The 17,054-nt window shown below is 35.0% G+C and overlaps 3 protein-coding genes across 7 annotated transcripts; all 3 read left to right on the plus strand.

Moving 5' to 3' along the window:
• Window positions 1-51: 51 nt before the first annotated feature.
• LOC113276669 (F-box/LRR-repeat protein At4g14103-like) lies at window positions 52-2,431 on the plus strand. 5 transcript variants are annotated; one of them, XM_026526290.1, is made up of 6 exons: window positions 77-142; window positions 339-371; window positions 521-556; window positions 658-1,449; window positions 1,561-1,704; window positions 1,857-2,431. In XM_026526290.1, the coding sequence occupies exons 3-6, from the start codon at window positions 536-538 to the stop codon at window positions 2,202-2,204; spliced, it is 1,305 nt and encodes a 434-aa protein (XP_026382075.1). In that variant the 5' UTR covers window positions 77-142; window positions 339-371; window positions 521-535; the 3' UTR covers window positions 2,205-2,431. The 5 variants fall into 5 exon arrangements, with proteins under 5 accessions (XP_026382074.1, XP_026382076.1, XP_026382073.1 ...); XM_026526291.1 differs by lacking the exon at window positions 339-371 and having other exon boundaries at window positions 62-142; XM_026526288.1 differs by having other exon boundaries at window positions 68-142; window positions 521-1,449.
• An 18-nt stretch (window positions 2,432-2,449) lies between these two features.
• On the plus strand, window positions 2,450-5,774 carry LOC113276725 (glycerophosphodiester phosphodiesterase GDPD6-like). The gene is made up of 8 exons (XM_026526293.1): window positions 2,450-2,578; window positions 2,951-3,132; window positions 3,251-3,440; window positions 3,580-3,654; window positions 3,762-3,871; window positions 4,162-4,380; window positions 5,168-5,323; window positions 5,492-5,774. The coding sequence occupies exons 1-8, from the start codon at window positions 2,557-2,559 to the stop codon at window positions 5,663-5,665; spliced, it is 1,128 nt and encodes a 375-aa protein (XP_026382078.1). The 5' UTR covers window positions 2,450-2,556; the 3' UTR covers window positions 5,666-5,774.
• Window positions 5,775-14,359: 8,585 nt separating this feature from the next.
• Window positions 14,360-15,701, plus strand: LOC113276741. Its single transcript, XM_026526294.1, has one exon. It carries the CDS (start codon window positions 14,886-14,888, stop codon window positions 15,450-15,452), a length of 567 nt encoding a protein of 188 aa, XP_026382079.1. The 5' UTR covers window positions 14,360-14,885; the 3' UTR covers window positions 15,453-15,701.
• The last annotated feature ends 1,353 nt before the right edge of the window (window positions 15,702-17,054 follow it).

The raw sequence follows: 17,054 nt of genomic DNA on the forward strand, positions 1-17,054 counted from the left end.
ACGATGCTGGCAATATTCCAATTTTGTCAAACTCTTTCACTTCATAGTTCAGACCGAACTTGTCCAATTTCCTCTGGTCCAAATTTGGGTTGCTGTCTCTAGCTAATCTTGCTGGTCAGTGCTGCTGATCGTAATCTTCAAGGTACATTTCTCTCTTTTGATTTCGATTTGGTAAGTTTAACGCTCAAAATTTTGAAAACCCTAGAAACTGCTTCAAATGGAATCAAGTTGGTTTTCACTCTTTCTAGGGTTTAGGGGTTTAGAGCAAACTAAATAGTTGCAGCAGTTCAAACCATAATTTCTGTGATCATCTTATTTCATTTACTCATTTTAATCAGAAAACATGGAATTGAATGATAGAGAAGCAGCAGGTAAGATAAAATCAAGTTGGTTTCTAATCTTTCTAGGGTTTAGGGGTTTAGAAATAGCAAACTAAATAGTTGTAGTAGTTCAAATCGTAATTTCTGTGATCATCTTATTAGAACAATGATAATCTCTGATAGTTTTTCAATTTAAACAGAAAACATGGATTTGAATGATAGAGAAGCAGCAGCAGGTAAGGATAGAATCAGCAACTTAACATATTCTCTCATTCATCATATACTCTCCTTTCTTGAAATCAAGCAAGTTTCCCAAACTAGTGTCTTGTCTAAACAGTGGAGATGCATCTGGACCTCAATTCCCATCCTTGTTTTTCATGAGAGGACATATTACCATCCCGATTCGTATTCGCAGGCCAATAAATTTATGGATTTTGTCGATGGAACATTACTTCGTCGTAATAATATGTCAGATATAGAAAAGTTCTCTTTGACCCAGGGAAACAACTTGAATGAATATCGTGTTAGTTCATGGATCACAAATGTAATTAGCCGCAATGTTCAAGAGCTCATTCTATCGTTAAGGCAAGAAGACCCATTCATCATTCCCATATCTCTTTGTACTTGTGTCTCCCTGATTTCGTTGACGCTAGAAATAACCCCAAGTATCTGCTTCCCTAGAAATGTATCTTTTCCAAAACTTAAACACCTTACACTTAGAGGTGTCCTATTTAGCAATGAGTGCTGGAATGAGAAGCTGTTTTCGAAATGCCCGGTCCTCGAAGACTTGATTTTGGCACACTGCACTTATGATACAAGGAATTTTTGTATATCAGTTACTACACTTAAAATCTTGAGAATTCATCATTGGGGTGACCAGGATGGTTTACGAGACTGTGGCCTCCAAATTCATGCACCAAATCTTGTTTCACTCTCCTACCAGGGTTGGGTTCCAAAGGAATTTGTCTTGTATACCTCTCCAAAATTAGTTGAAGCACATGTACTTTTCTTCGGCGAATATGTTGTTGCAACAAGGGAGCAAAGGAAGAGTTGCAATACATCAATAATTCAGTTTCTTCGAGCCCTTACGCATGTAAACCGTCTAATTGTTTTTAATGCAATGCTGGAGGTATTCTTACTTACTGCTAAATTTAGAGTCGTTTCTGCTCTCTTTTTTTTCCGTGTTTAATCTAACTCCTTGAAACTTATTTATTTGTTGCTATTGCCTTGTCATGAATAGGCTCTCTCTGCAGACAATCTATTAGAAAATTTGCCAACATTTCATAATACCAAACAGTTGATCCTGAGGGAAGATATTGCTGATAAAGCATTAATTGCTTTGCTCAAAGCAACACCTAATCTGGAGTCACTTGTATTTGACAAGGCAAGTTTTACGGAGCTTTCTACTCTGCAGGCATACCATTTTATAAATAATAAAACTATAAGACAAGACCTGGGACAAATTTTGTTCACCAATTATGTTGTGGTAATTGTTTTTTGATATTTGTCTTATCTTTTCAAATTCAACCCCAGCAGATCCGCATTGATGACGCAGAAGAAGATGATGTTGCTGGGAACGAGGCTGAGGAAACATTTAACCATGACAACGAAGATGATGATTGGATACTCAACGTGGTCACTCCTGGATCATTCCCTGTACAGCTTAAATCGGTTTGCTTTAAGGAGTTTATTGCGAACCCAAAGGAGATGAAGTGGGTGCAACTGATTTTGAAGAATGCAAAAGCTTTGCAAACTTTGACTATTTCCTCTTTTCAGTATTCCGACCTTTTAAATGGAAAGACCAAAGAACTTATGATGGAGCTAACGAGTCTTCCAAGAGCCTCAACAAGTTGCACTTTGAAGTTCCCCTCTTGGCGTTCGTAGTCTGTTGTTTTTCTGTGAACAGATAAAGAAAGAAAGATGGAATCTTTAGCTTAATTAAAAGAAGTTGTACCGTAAAAGTTAAATTTGTTCATGCTTCTCTCTTGAAAGGTCAACAGATTACAGATTCAGTTTCTCTGTCTTATAAACGTGATAGAATTAAAAATGCAGAACAATAACAGGTCACGTTTTCAGGAGTTTAGACTTTTGAAAGTAGTGCCCTTTTAAATTAAAGTTTAATTATTTTAATTTTAGTTGCCATATGATATTATTATCTCTTGTGTATTGGAGTATTGTTAAGAATGAAAGTTTAAGGAAGCCAAGAAGGTCAAAGTTGTGAAACAAAGATGTAGCGATGAAAATGCCTCTATCACTTTGTAAGTTCAAACATTTAATTTCTTAGTTGCTCTACTTTGCGTTCTATTTGTTATTACTTCATATGTATTGTTTTTTTTCTTTCAGATTTTTGTTTTTTGTTTTCTCTAAAATAATCTACAACAGTAGTTTTAAGCTTCATTTTGGTTGGTTAATAGGATTCAGAAGTTGATGAGTTTCTAACTGAGGTCATGGGTATCAACACTTACACCTCTGTTAGAGAGGCATTGGCTAGTTTTTGGTTGAACCTGCTCTTTTGATATGGCCAATTACTTTGTTTTTCTTGTTGTGATTATTATTTACTGCGACTCTTCTATCTTGCTACGTATTTACTGAAAATCCAAATATTGTATTAACTCTTATGATATGAACAGGGGTTGTCCAATTTGTTTCTCTATCACTCATTGGAGGATGTGTTGGAAGGCCTTTTTATCCTCTTCCAAGCAAACCACTGGTTGATAAGAATAAGCAGCCGATGCAAACATTTCGACCTTATAATATAGCACACCGAGGTTCAAATGGTGAAATTCCAGAGGAGACTGCTGCGGCATATAAGGTAATCAACTGATTGACTTCTTGGCTTTTGCTTATTTATCTTGATGCAGTCTTTTCTTTTCTTTTCTTTACATACATGTTTTATTAGAGTGTCGAGCTACCATGTTTGTTGCTTGTAGAGAGCAATTGAAGAGGGTGCAGATTTCATAGAAACAGATATTCTTTCCTCTAAAGATGGTCACCTCGTTTGCTTCCATGACTTGATACTTGATCTCACGACTGATATTGCTGCTCATAAAGAATTTGCGGACCGTAAAAGAACTTACAAGTTTGAATATGCGAATGTCACTGTCACCGGATTTTTCATTGGTAAGCAAGCTTTAGCATACGCTCCCTTCAAAATCGTTCTCTGTATGGCCGTGTTTTGTATATGATCCGATCGTTCTCATTTTGCACATTATCATGACCCAATGAGGTTCTGATTAAGTGAGTTTGGTCTTATGAGCAGTTGACTTCACATTAAAGGAATTAAAGTCATTACGAGTGAAGCAGAGGTATGGGTTCCGGGATCAACAGTACAATGGTAACTTCTTGCTGGGAAAATTCTTTTAGAGTTCCTAGTCATTGCCTTACTCATTTAGCTATGAACATATCATTCAACTGTGAACATAGTTTGCAAAATATTGGCAGGTAAATATTCAATTATTACTTTCGAAGAGTTCATTTCAATTGCACTGGATGCACCCAGAGTTGTCGGAATTTATCCAGAGATTAAAGATCCAATTTTTATCAACAAGCATGTGAGTAATTCTTTCTAAACTTGTACAGACCTGGCCGAATGGAGGGAAAAGAAGATAAGTTCCCTTCTTCCTAGCATATACGAGTGACCTGACACACGTACCATAAACCACTTTCATGTCACCCTCTTTCTTTATCGTGATTTTGAGTAATAAATTCTATTCTGATCTCTATCCCAATCTGATATGCTAACTAATAACGAGCTGTTATATGCCGATTTTGACTAATAAATTTTATTCTGATCTCTAACACATTATTAACTTGTGTACTAAATCTGGCTGGCCTTCTACAGGTTAAATGGGCAAACGCAAAGAAATTTGAGGACAAGTTTCTGCAGACGCTTCAGAAGTACGGCTATGTAGGCTCATATTTGTCAAAAAAGTGGATGAAGCAGCCTGTATTCATCCAGTGTTTTGCTCCAACTTCACTCATATATCTTTCAAACATGACCAACTTGCCCAAAATACTTCTAATTGGTGATAAGTCTATCCCAACTCAAGATACTCTCCAGGTCACCCTTCTCATCCATTATGCTTTTGTTTTTTTTTACTACATACTGCATTTGATTATGTGTTACCTTGTTAGTATTTATATTCTGTATCCAACAAGTGACTATCTATTTCTGGTGGATAGACATAATATGGGCAAAAAACTACCAAAAACAGGAAGGCCGGCAGCATGTGTATCTTCCCGGCCCCAACCATCAAACTATGTTTTGATATTGCACACACTTCTCTTGTGCTAGAAGTAGTATCTTGTCAATGCTTTTCTTTTTCTTCTTTGCTAACTTCACCTCCTCAATCACTCGAAGAGCTTTTGGTGCCTTGACCACAACCTGCAGTTGTATAGAAAGTGTCATTTGGTTCGAACTCGTAATCATCTACGTGTTCCCAAATTATCTTTTCGCAGTTTAGATGTAGTCTTAGCTCTTGAACGTGTTTCTGGTCCGATAAACCCATTTGACCTCTGCCTCAAGGATACCTATCTGGAATCATACAGCCAAAGCTCTATTTTCTGCATCCCATTTGATTGTTTTTATCGACAGGGATGCTCTTCTCTTCAATTGTGGCCAGTCTTTTCACTTTTCAGCTGCTCATCTTGTCTATGGACTCCAAATTCTTTTCTATCTCCTAGTTTGTCTAGATCCTCTTTGGTCCCAATTCAGCATTTCTTGGTTGGAGTTGCCATCTTTTTTTTTTACTACATACTGCATTTGAATTTATTATATGTGTTACCTTGTCAGTATTTATTGTGTACTCCATTCTTAATAAAACAGAACGATCATCGGGTATGTGCAGTGGTATGACGAGATTACTTCAGATAGTTACTTGGATTTCATAAAGGAGTATGTGGTAGGTATTGGACCTAATAAAGACACAATTGTACCAGTGGAGAATAATTATCTACTGACACCAACTGATCTCGTTGCCAGAGCACATTCCCATAACCTGCAGGTGTGTAAGCCTCTGCCTCTTTGCATTTTTATTATATCTGTACTATAGCATCAGTGTTTGCTATAACCATGCTCCAATCTCTCATTCCTGTGATCGTTACATACTCTTAGCTTGATTAAGATTAAGTCGCAGCTTCATTACTAATCTTTATACCTGATTTGGTTTCAGGTGCACCCTTACACTTACCGTAACGAGAACCAGTTTTTACACTTCAACTTCCATCAAGACCCATATGCAGAGTATGAGTACTGGATAAACGAAATAACAGTCGATGGTCTCTTTACAGATTTTACTGGGAGCCTCCATAATTTTCAGGAGTTGTCTTCCCATCACAAGTTATAACACAACATACCTGTGGGTAAAAAGTTATAAATATCTAATGAAAGATTTGTGTGTAATTCTCTGCATACTCTGTAATTTATGATTATTTAGCAGGGAGATTGACATTAACTTTGCCGTAAGAGAAACAAATTACATCTCTAGTTATGCCACACAGAAGCATAACTTCATGGGAATCTTTTTTTAAAGGGAATTTGATGGCTTCAAATCACTTTGTGAGGGAAATCCAGGACGAATTCGCCTTCGTTATAAGCTCTCTGTGTAAAACTCAACTGAAAACTTAACTGATGGGGGCAAGTGACCATCGTGCTCTGCTAAACTTCCATCAGAGATTTGAGAGATGAACGAGGAAGTACCTTTATGGGATGGTCTCGCACAATGTAGTCAATATCGGCCGATATATCGGGGATATTTCGGATATCGGCCCAGAACGATACGATAAGAAGGATATCGGGGATACGATATTCGCCCGATAATATCGGCCGTTTCGGTCAAATATCGGCCGTATCGGTCGATACGAAATTTTCCTACATTTCCTGATATGAGACGGTATTGGTCGTTTTCTATAAAGTTTAAGGATAATTTTGGCGAAGAAAGTCTTTCGGGTGGTAGTAGAGGTGCATGTAGCTCTCGAAGCAAGTCTACTAAAGTTACTCTTTTGTTTTTTTGATAAAATTGATGTTATCTATTATATCTTATCCGAAAATGTGTGGAGAAATGTTTAATATAAAATTATAGTCTCTAAATCTAGAACCGATATTTCAACGATAATATCCCCGATATAAAATCGTACCAGTGTATCGGTCCCGGCCGAGATGAACCGATATCCGATATTAACTACATTGGTCTCACAGTTAAAAGAAACCGAGTTGGAGTGGACTCGCAGTTAAAAGAACCGAGTTGACTCGCAATTGACGATTCATGGAGCTCATGTACAAATTTAGGGGTGTCAATGGGTCCGGGTCCTTCCGGGTATAACTAGACCCGGACCCTACTTATAAAGGTTGGGTCGGTTCCTAAATTTGTAGACCCAGAACCGGATCAGTTTAAACTCCGGAATACCCGTCGGGGTCCGGTACCCATTGGGTCTTAAGAAAACTATCAAAAAATCCTCAAAAACTTAATATATTTCTCTTTTTGGCTTAGATTTAAATAATTTTCATAAAAAATTATTATTATTTCTTATTAATGTACTAAATAAAGATTAAATGTAAGAGAAAAATTTGAAAGGAGTAAAAAATCAAAGCCAAAACTAGCAAAATACTTGTAATTTTGCTAAAATTGTGAATAAAAGAATGAATAAACGGGTACCCGATACCCGGGGGTACCCAACGGTATTACCCGTTTATATTCGGGTCCAATCGGGTAATTATCCGTCGGGTTCTAAGTTGTTAATGGGTCTAACTTTAGGACCGGGAACCGGACCCAAGTGTATCGGTTCCGGTTTCGGATAATGGGTACCCATTGACAGCCCTATGTACAATACAAAATCCTGGCCGTTGAGATGACTCCGGAGAAACCCATCGGTGAGGTACTATATAACAAAATTAAGAGAGAAAACTAATTTGTTTCATATTTATGGAGATACTCTTTAAGATTTTAGATTGAGTTATATTGCGAATGATTTTATGATTATAGAAGATTCAAGGATGATGAACTTGAGAGATCAGAAAATACCACTATAAACAGAAACATTATATTAAGACAGGAAAAAATAAAACATATGGCTAATAATAAAAGACGGAGTGGGTGGTAGTAAAGCTTTCTTTTTCTTCGGTACAACTATTTGTTTATTTTGATCATCAAACTATAAGTATTTCATTCCAAGAGAAACATTTATATGATGGTTTTCAACAAAAAACAAGTACGTCATAACATGAAACAAATATAAAGAAAGATGCAAACAACAAATAAACCGCGAAGAGAAAGAGCGATCTACCACGTGAGCACCATAAAACCTGTACTTTGAGATTGGAGAAGAAATGTTACTCGAAATTATGATTCGACCATTTTAATAGATTTTTTCTTGGAAAAGAGAAGCTCTTATAATATAGCGAAAAATGTCATGTGTAACGAAAAACTTGAAGACCTAGATATAATTTTCCGATGAAGAAATCTTCTAAATCACTAATGTACTTTTACCAAGGTAACCAAACGTGAAAAAATCCATTAGAAAGAAACACATAAAAGTGCAGATAAAATCACGCTAATAGCAAAAGAATTATTGAAAGCAACAAAAATAACTCCTACAATAGAATCAACTATATCTAATGTTACTAATAACAAGAAATCTTTTCTCAAATTTATCTCCTAAAGGTCTAGATCTGAGCAAAGGAAAAAGAAATTGATGGGTTTTCCTCTCGCTTTTAAGGGGAACATAAAATATAAAATATGCAGGTACAATAAAATTAGTAGGTAAAATAATTTTAAAAGGGCTAGTTTAAATTCACTATATATGATACTAGTTTTGAATCATTTCGTTTTATGCAATTTAACTCCTAAATATGAAAATTTGAATTCACTACTAAGATTTAAACTTTATGTATCGAATCAGATTACTTAACAGGGGGTTAGTCAAATGTGATTTCAAATGATTTCTGGGGAGTTTCCAAATCTACTGCTAGTTCATAGGGATTTTCAGACAGTCTCAGAATGTCTCTTGTTATTGGTTAGAGACTTATATTTAAGTCATTAAATTCTCTGAAACTCTATGTTATTGGATTAGGATTTCATAAGAGTCACTCCAACACTCTTGTTATTCTAAGGACAATTGGAAGTCATTGATTTGTGTTTTTCAAAGATTTGGAGAGACTTTTTTTTGATAATAGGCATGGTTCAAATCTCTCCTCAAGAGGTGATATTTTGGGAGACTTGGAAACATGGGGAATACTTGTTTTTGAGAGCATGGCCAAAAAAATTTCACCTTTTTTTGTTTGAGTTGATGACCAAAAAATGGGCCATTTACAACGAGAAGATGCTAACCAGTGGCAGACGTAGCAAATAAAATATAGGATGGTTGGAATAAAGAGGATAAAAACTTAGGCATATGACAACATTGAGATTTATTTTGAAAATGACACATATTTTACTAGGTATTCATGGTAGTTTTATTAACATTATAACGTGCATAACAGAAAAAAGAAAAAAATGAGATTTGAAAAGAGCCTCTGTGATTTGTAGAAAACAATGAGATTTTATTTTGACAATGAACACATATTTTACTATGTATTTATAGTACTATTATTAACATTATAACGTGCATAATAAGAAAAATCAGTTGATGTTATGAATTTTTAATTAGATACTATACTTTTTATTTCTCTACAAATCACAATGACTCTTTTCAAATCTCATTTTTTTGTCTCTACAAGTCAGAAAGATTCGCTACAATACTCTCATTAAATCACTAGAAATCTCTATATTTTCAGTGAATTTCCGGAAGTCACTCAAATAAAAAGTCTATGAAAGTCTATAAAAATCTTACTTGACTACCTCCCTGTAATATATGCATTTAGTTTAAATACTTAACCTTATTACATTTGAAATATATAAAGATGTACCGCAATGGCTAGTTTTACATATTCTTTCAATTGGACTAGTACTAGGTGTAGGATTGAAATAATGTGTCAGTAGGATTTAGAAATATTAGTCTTTCGATTAAATGAAATATTGGTCATTCCAATGCCGCTCAATATTCATAAAACGTTGAAAATATAAAATGTGCGGTACTATAAAAGTAATACTTTACATAATACGTTGAATCAATTAGTTTAAATTAGAGATTAATTCTAAATATGCGCTCATCGCTATTATCTTAATGAATATGAAAATTTAGATTCACTTTAATATGTAATATTTAAATTTTACATGTTGAATCAAATTACTTAATATCTGCACTTGGTTGACATGTACTTATTATGTTTGAAACAAACATGAAAATTTTGACAAATATCGTATGTTAAACCGCGATGGCTAGTTTTTCATATTCGTTGGATTGGAGTCATTGGACTAATGCTAGGTGTAGGATTGAACTACTGCGTCAGTTGGATTAAGAAATATAAATCGTTGGACTGAAGGAAGTAATGACCATTCCAATGCCACTCATCGGTCATAAAATGCTGAAAATATAAAACATACCGGTATAGCAAAATTAATAGTTTACATAATACATTAAAATATTTATTTTTATGTAATTTAAACTCTGATAGATTAAATCAGAGATTAAATTTTATGTATTTTCCCATCGGTATTATATTAATGAATATGAAAATTTAAGTTCACTTTTGTAAGATTTAAATTTTACACGTAGAATCAAATTACTTAACATCTGCCTTTGGTTGAAATAACCTCATTATGTTTGAAACAAACATGGAATTTTGACAAATGCAGTATGTTAAACCGCAGTGGCTAGTTTTTCATATTTGTTAAATTGGATTAATACTGTGTGTAGGATTGAACTATATTCTTAGTTGGATTAAGAAATATTAGTCGTTGGATTGAACGAAGTAATGGCCATGCCAACGCCGCCCACCGGTCATAAAACAACTGAATGCCAGTAGTCCTTCGACCGCGATAGGAAAATGCCTAATTTTGCAAACTTACCCATCCAGTTTACAAATATGGATATCCCAATGGAATTTCCCTTTGCTTCAAAGAAATTCCAACATGAATGACAAACAAACAGATTTTCCCATTTTACACCCACAGTGGAATTGGCAAACAAGTAAAATGAATGGAAAAATCGTCAAATAGGAGGGTTTGTTTATCAGGTATTATTTGGCTCAATCTGAGTCGAGCACATCAAACTTGGATGACCGCCCACACTGAGACGACCGTCCTTGTTTGAGTCGCCAACGGCTACTCTCATCCAACGGTTATAAATCTTCACCCTACAAAAATAACCGATTTCAACTCCTCCACATATTACACCTTCTACACCGACAAATTTTCTGAGTAATGGCTCAACCGTATGCTAATCCCGTGCAATTTACGATAGCTGAAGATTTGTCGCTTTGTCGAAACTACATAACTTCTTATCCTTCTTGCGAGGCGGAACGACGGTTAATGAGTATGAGTTATATCCATAGAATCTATGAAAACCTCTGCAATGATACCGGTAACCCCAACAACCGCAATGCCCTGCATTGTTTTGTCGATTTCATGATATAAAAGAAGACGTTGGAGAATTTATAGCTTTTTTTCGGCTTGTTAATCATTATCGATTAGAGGTGAGTCAAATGCTGATGTTATATTGCAATCTTGAAAGAAATAACGAGATGGAAACTACGAAGCTCATTACGCAATCTTAAAAGATTTTTTGATAACACGTGTGCATATTAAAAAGTAGATAGACTATTAAAGAAAGATATTGTTATAAATCTTAATTGAATGTGAAATAAAATTTAATACCAATTTCCTTTCATTTCATTAGTTTGTTCTAATTATGAAAATAGTTGTAATCTCAGTTTCAGTTATAAATATTAATTAAAACATAATTATAACTGCTGAATCCTACTCCAGCTTCTGTCATACTTGCCTCCTTGCATCAAACTCCCAAATCCTTGATATGTTGATCCTGCAACTTGAGACCCTTCACCAACAGGAGGTCCTCTTCTTTGATCTCCAATCCATGAATATGTACTTTCAGCTGGATAACAATCGAAGTTTAATGATCTTCTATAATTTTGATAAGCTAGACTGTTGGCCGGCCTGACAATACAAAGATTATTGTATATGTATCTGTTATTGCACTGGAATAATATAAAGATTGTGGCCTAACATGTACTTGTGAATATAGCAATAATACTTTATGGGAATGTGGAGTTGCTGAATGGTGAGAAAAATATGGACTGAAGTTCAAGGTTTCCCCCATTATTGGCATTTATTGTAGGTATATACGTCTAGTTTCAATAACTCTTAACTCTATTTGATTAAATTGTTATTGACTTTCCAATGTGCGACAAATTAGGACGGTCGAGACCTTGTGAGATAATGAGAATCATCTGACGTTCTTCGGAAAGATTATAAGTCTCTGGATCCCAACTCAAACTGGTAAATCAAACCCAGCCTTAGAAGAAGAAGAAGTAGTTCATCGCATTAAAGGGGTCGATAAAGAAGAAGATCTTTCTGAAGGCTAACTAGTCAAAGTTGGAATCATTGGTGGTGGATGTGTTGGGACATCCAATTTGGGTACTGCTTTACCTAATGCGACAAAATCCAACCTGTAGATGTTTAATACTTTTGTACCAATTATCGGCTATGTAACATTCTTGTACCAGTGATCGTATTGGTCTTCGTCACTAGGCGTGAATTTAGTCTCATACCTTATCCAACCTTTTCTCTATAGTGATACGTATTTCGAGTCATATACAGTAAATAAACGTGGAGGTTTAATTATGTGGCTCTCTAACTCGACCAACTAATTTTCTAGTACATCACCCCCCACCCCATAAAATAAACACCAATATCACTGATAGGAATGTACAACACCATGTGCCGGAGTGAAAATTATTCGATCCTTAGGGCTCTATCAGTATTGAAATCCTCAAAATCCACATACGACATCCAAACATCATTATGTTTGTTCTTAATCAAGCAACGATATCTCCAAAAATGAATGTTATCTCAGCTCATTCTAGTTTTTTTTTGGATACCAGCTATCTCCTTCATACCTTACTTTGATTCGAATTTTTTTTTCGTGTAGTCATAAAGTCTTGGTACACTAATGTTGAAATATGTATACCACCAAAGATGAAATAAAAGAACATACAAAAGAAAGTAAATCATATTTAATCTAACTTGCTAGATATTTGTAAACTGATTTAAAGCCAAAAGAATGTATTATTGTACGTATTTACCTCAACGAGGCCCCATGGACCTTCGATGTTTGGCAAACCTATGCGTGCGACATCGAGACAAATGTACAATTCGGTTAATATAACGGACCTCCAACCATAATCAACATCCTTTTCCATATCTTGCAATGCCTCTAGCCATCTCACTTGAGTACTTGTGCTTGAACTAGGAAAAAAAACATGAACCAAGTATCCATAATAAAATAAATACCTTAGCAATTTATGTATCTTTAGCAGAGTTATACGCTGCGGCATCAGTATTGTTACGCCACCATGCAATTCGTTAAATACAAATGTCTTTAAATTGGAAGTATCAATGTCACTATTTCTTAAATTCTTATAATTTTGTTGTGTTGTTACCTCAAAGTACAACAGACGTGTATCTTTGTATCGGTCTCCTGCCAACAAACCTTCTTGGTTAAATGGAACATCGTCTCACCCAGAAGGTAACCCAAGTAGAAAATATAAATCTAATTGATGTCTGTAAAAAATTAAAATTGTTAATTTAATTTGTAAAATACTCATACTGATTGTATAAAAGATGATAAATCAAAATATATGTTATGACATACCTATTTCGAAATGCTGGAAATGAAACGTCTATGTAGTACGCCACCAACGTTCCTTCAATATACCCATCAATTTGGGCGAATTTTTATGTGCAGCATGAAGATGTTTTGCATAAACTTTGCTCACTTAGTACCAACCACTTATTGGTTTTTGATAAGAACTATCCTGTCGTATTTTTGTAGATAGATGACCTTGAGTTGGTGCTAATTCTCGAGCGGAAAGTAGAGTGGAATTGTTCTTTTCATTTGACTATTCTTATCTCCTCGGTAGAGTTTGACTATATTTACTTCTACCTGTTTTTTCTTTTCTTTTTCTTTTTTAGACTAACTTCTTGAGATTGAGACATTATATAAATGAGTGTTGAATTGGGTTGAAAATATGTAGAGAAGATTGAGTTTGAGTTGAAACTCTCTTGATAAGATTCAATTATAGGAAGAGAAAATATGGCTGTTATTTTTGGCTGTTGCAAAACGGTCGTTGCCGCATCAACTTAAGGAGACACTCGGCTCAATCTGGTATGACCGCACCAATACGCAATGGTCGTATCTATTTGTCTCGGTAATCAGTTTTCCCACCACCCATAAGTGAGTATGTCCATACACCTGGGATGGCAAACTATCAAATTAGGCTACTCCCAATCGAGTTTCCTTAACCAATAAGACTATTAGATGATCATGATGTGAAGTCATCGAGTGATCATCCCTCATTCCCTTTCAGCACTTAACAACCATTTGATGAGTATTTCGGTCGGAACCATCAACCCTTTCTTCATCGGATGCATGAACCAATTTCTTTTTCAAAGACAGATATCATGTATTCACAATTGATATATACACATTCTTTCACTTCCTCACCACAAGCCTAAAACCCTACTAAAGCAAAGAAAGAAAAAAGAGATCAAGAAAAAAAAGTCATTACAACTCACTTTATAATAAACACACACATCATACGAACAAACACACACATCTGTAATACCCAACTTTATAGAGTTGAGAGATGATCACACACACAAAAAAAAAAAACATTCACCCAACCATTCCATCCATGACTCTCTATCAAATCTTGCCCTACACCAATAACTTCCACAACAAACCCCCCGGCCTAGTTTAACACTCCAATCCTCCTCAACATTAATGACAATTGTCACTTGACAACTCAGCCACTGTCACCCTGTACCAACACGACACGTGTGAATTCGATTTCTTCATATTTATGCTGACGTGGAAGACCCCCTGTTACAAACTACAATGTGCCACCCATCAAAGACCCCCTCCCCCTCTCTCTGGCTAGCAATTATAATGAAATTTACTAAAGAGAAAAAAGAGAGTAGAGGAGGAGGGGACTAAATGATGAATCCAAAAGACAAGTACAGAGAGTGGTGCAATTATTAAATCCTTAGAATTCTTCCTAAGCAACAGAGAATTTCCTTTTTTTTTTTCTTCTCATCTTAATCTCTTTTTCCACCCCCCACAATAGAGAAAGTATAGAATTTATCACCATTTCCTTCTTAAACCCAAATTCTATGTGTGTGTTTTTTGATTCCCAATTTCACACACATATTGAGAACCAAAAAAAAAAAGAGTACTGAAATCCATTCATCATTCTTAGATATATCTTTCTTTCTTTTACTCTCCTCCTCTCCACTTCACCTAGTAGAATATATCTCTGTTAGCTCTAGTTTCTTCTGCTGTTGCTGTAGTGGAGCATATATACATGATATGATGATAATGATAGAAGAATAAGAGATCATAATATTTTTGATTCATCTTCGAGCAGTGTTTTTGATCAGGTAGGTAGCCATGAACAGTATAAGATGCTGCATATCTTGCATTCTACCATGTGGAGCTCTAGATGTTATAAGAATCGTGCATTCGAATGGAAAAGTGGAAGAGTTTACGCGAACGATTCGAGCTGAAGATATCATGAAAGCAAATCCTAAACATGTTCTTAAAAAACCCACATCATTATTATCAAATGATGGAGATTGTGCTGTTCAGAAGATCGTTATAGTTCCACCTGATGCTGAACTACAGAGAGGGAAGATTTATTTCTTGATCCCTGCAGCAACAAATTCAGTAGATCCCAATAAAAGAAGAAGCCGCGATCGATCATCGCCAGCCAATTCTGGTGTAAGAAGAGCTAGTAAGATCAAAAAGGCGGTTACAGAAGAGAATAATATCAATAGTCATTCAATGAGCACTGCTAATGAAATTCTTATCTCTGATAGATATCTGAAGGAAATACTATCAGAAAGTAAAGTTTCGTCTTCGAATCACAGAGATCGAAGAAGGGGAAGGATAGGTGTCTGGAGACCTCATCTTGAAAGTATTTCAGAAATCCCGATCAGTGAACCATTACTACTATAAAATTTGTTAAGGTCGCCGCCGGTATGTTTTTATTACTACTACTATCTATTATAGAGAGATTGAAGCATGCACGATGATCACGGACGATCACTGTGAATGTTTATTCAGCCGAGAGTACAGAGATTTTCTTTAAACTACTTTTTTTTCCTTAGAAATTAAAAGATATGAGAGTTATGATCTTCATTTTTCTTCTCTTTTTTTGTATATAAATCATAAATACCAATGCAGTTTTATTTTGGGTTTTCTTTATTTGCATTTCTTGCTCAAACGATCGTTATTTATCGTTCAGATACTGGTGATTAGTTTGGAATTCAGGTCATTGGTATTACCATTTAAACTCAGAGTGGCATTTGAAGTTATGTTCTAATCCAATTATTGTGTCCTTGACTAGCTAGAGATTGAAAACTGAGTTCATTATGTTCTTCTTCGGATCGAATTATTGATAAAGGAAAAAAGAAAACAGATCAAAGAAACATCAATGAGAATGTACAGCTCTTAAGAATTTTTGTTTTCTTTTTTGAGAGTGAAAGCTAAAAACTAAAGAAAGTGGTCATCAGTGGAGCAACTACTATTAAATTTTGATAAGGGACCCCACTTTCTACTATTTAGTGTTTTGTTTTGGGCCATTTAATAAGTGAGTGAGTGTTTTAACTCGGTTTGATGTGATCCGATTCGACTCACCATTACTCGCTCATTTTATATTTTATATTTATAGAGAAAAAACTTTAATTGTGGGTCTATGGTCTGCCCACTGAGTGATCACAGATCTTATCTTTTGCTGAATTATTGCATAAAATTATGGAGGGATTTTAATTTTTGAAAAGCGAAATTAAATTATACTGTTTGTTTCAACCAGAAGAAAGTAAGAAATGAGTGGACTCAAGTGAGTCAAAAAATTCCCTTTCTTAAATTCTACCCGAGTCTGCAGAGATCTGTTTTCTACAGTACTTTCTATATCTAGTCAGTGAGATATTGTTTGGTGCATGGTCAATTCTGAATTTTTAAGTGATAACGACTTAAATATGTATTAAATAAAAAACAAAAGAAATCGTTAAAAGTGAAAATTTAGTTTAAGTGAAGCGATTTACCATGTTTTGTACGTAACGATCTGATGTTCAAGTTCGGTTTTCTATATTTCTGCATCTCCAATATCCCCATATATCCCTGTGATAAATCACGTCATTAGTATGAAAAGAAAAATTATCGTTTGGTCATATTTAGGGGTCCTAAATCTGTTTGATCCAGCAGGGAAAAACGTTTTTTGTTTGGTCCATAATTATTTGAAAATATCAATGGACAAAAATATCCTTCTGTGTAAATTTTCGTAAATATTTCCTTCTCGTAGTTATTTGAGTTTATCCTCTCTGGTGAATTTTAAAAACTCCTACTTTTCTTATAGGAGTTCATTCTGTTTGATGAACTATCAGGTGTCTTGGTAATGCTTTTTGTAGATTCGAGTTCATTCTTAACAATAAACAAACAACAAAAAATTCATCGTTATGAACAAAAATCTGTGTTCATTCTTTCGAATGAACACCTAATTAAATCACAACTAAAACAAATCTAAAAACAGAGTTCATTCTTTCAAATGAACACCCAATC

The sequence above is a fragment of the Papaver somniferum genome, chromosome 1 (genome assembly GCF_003573695.1).
Source record: "Papaver somniferum cultivar HN1 chromosome 1, ASM357369v1, whole genome shotgun sequence".
NCBI classification, from domain to species: Eukaryota; Viridiplantae; Streptophyta; class Magnoliopsida; order Ranunculales; family Papaveraceae; genus Papaver; species Papaver somniferum.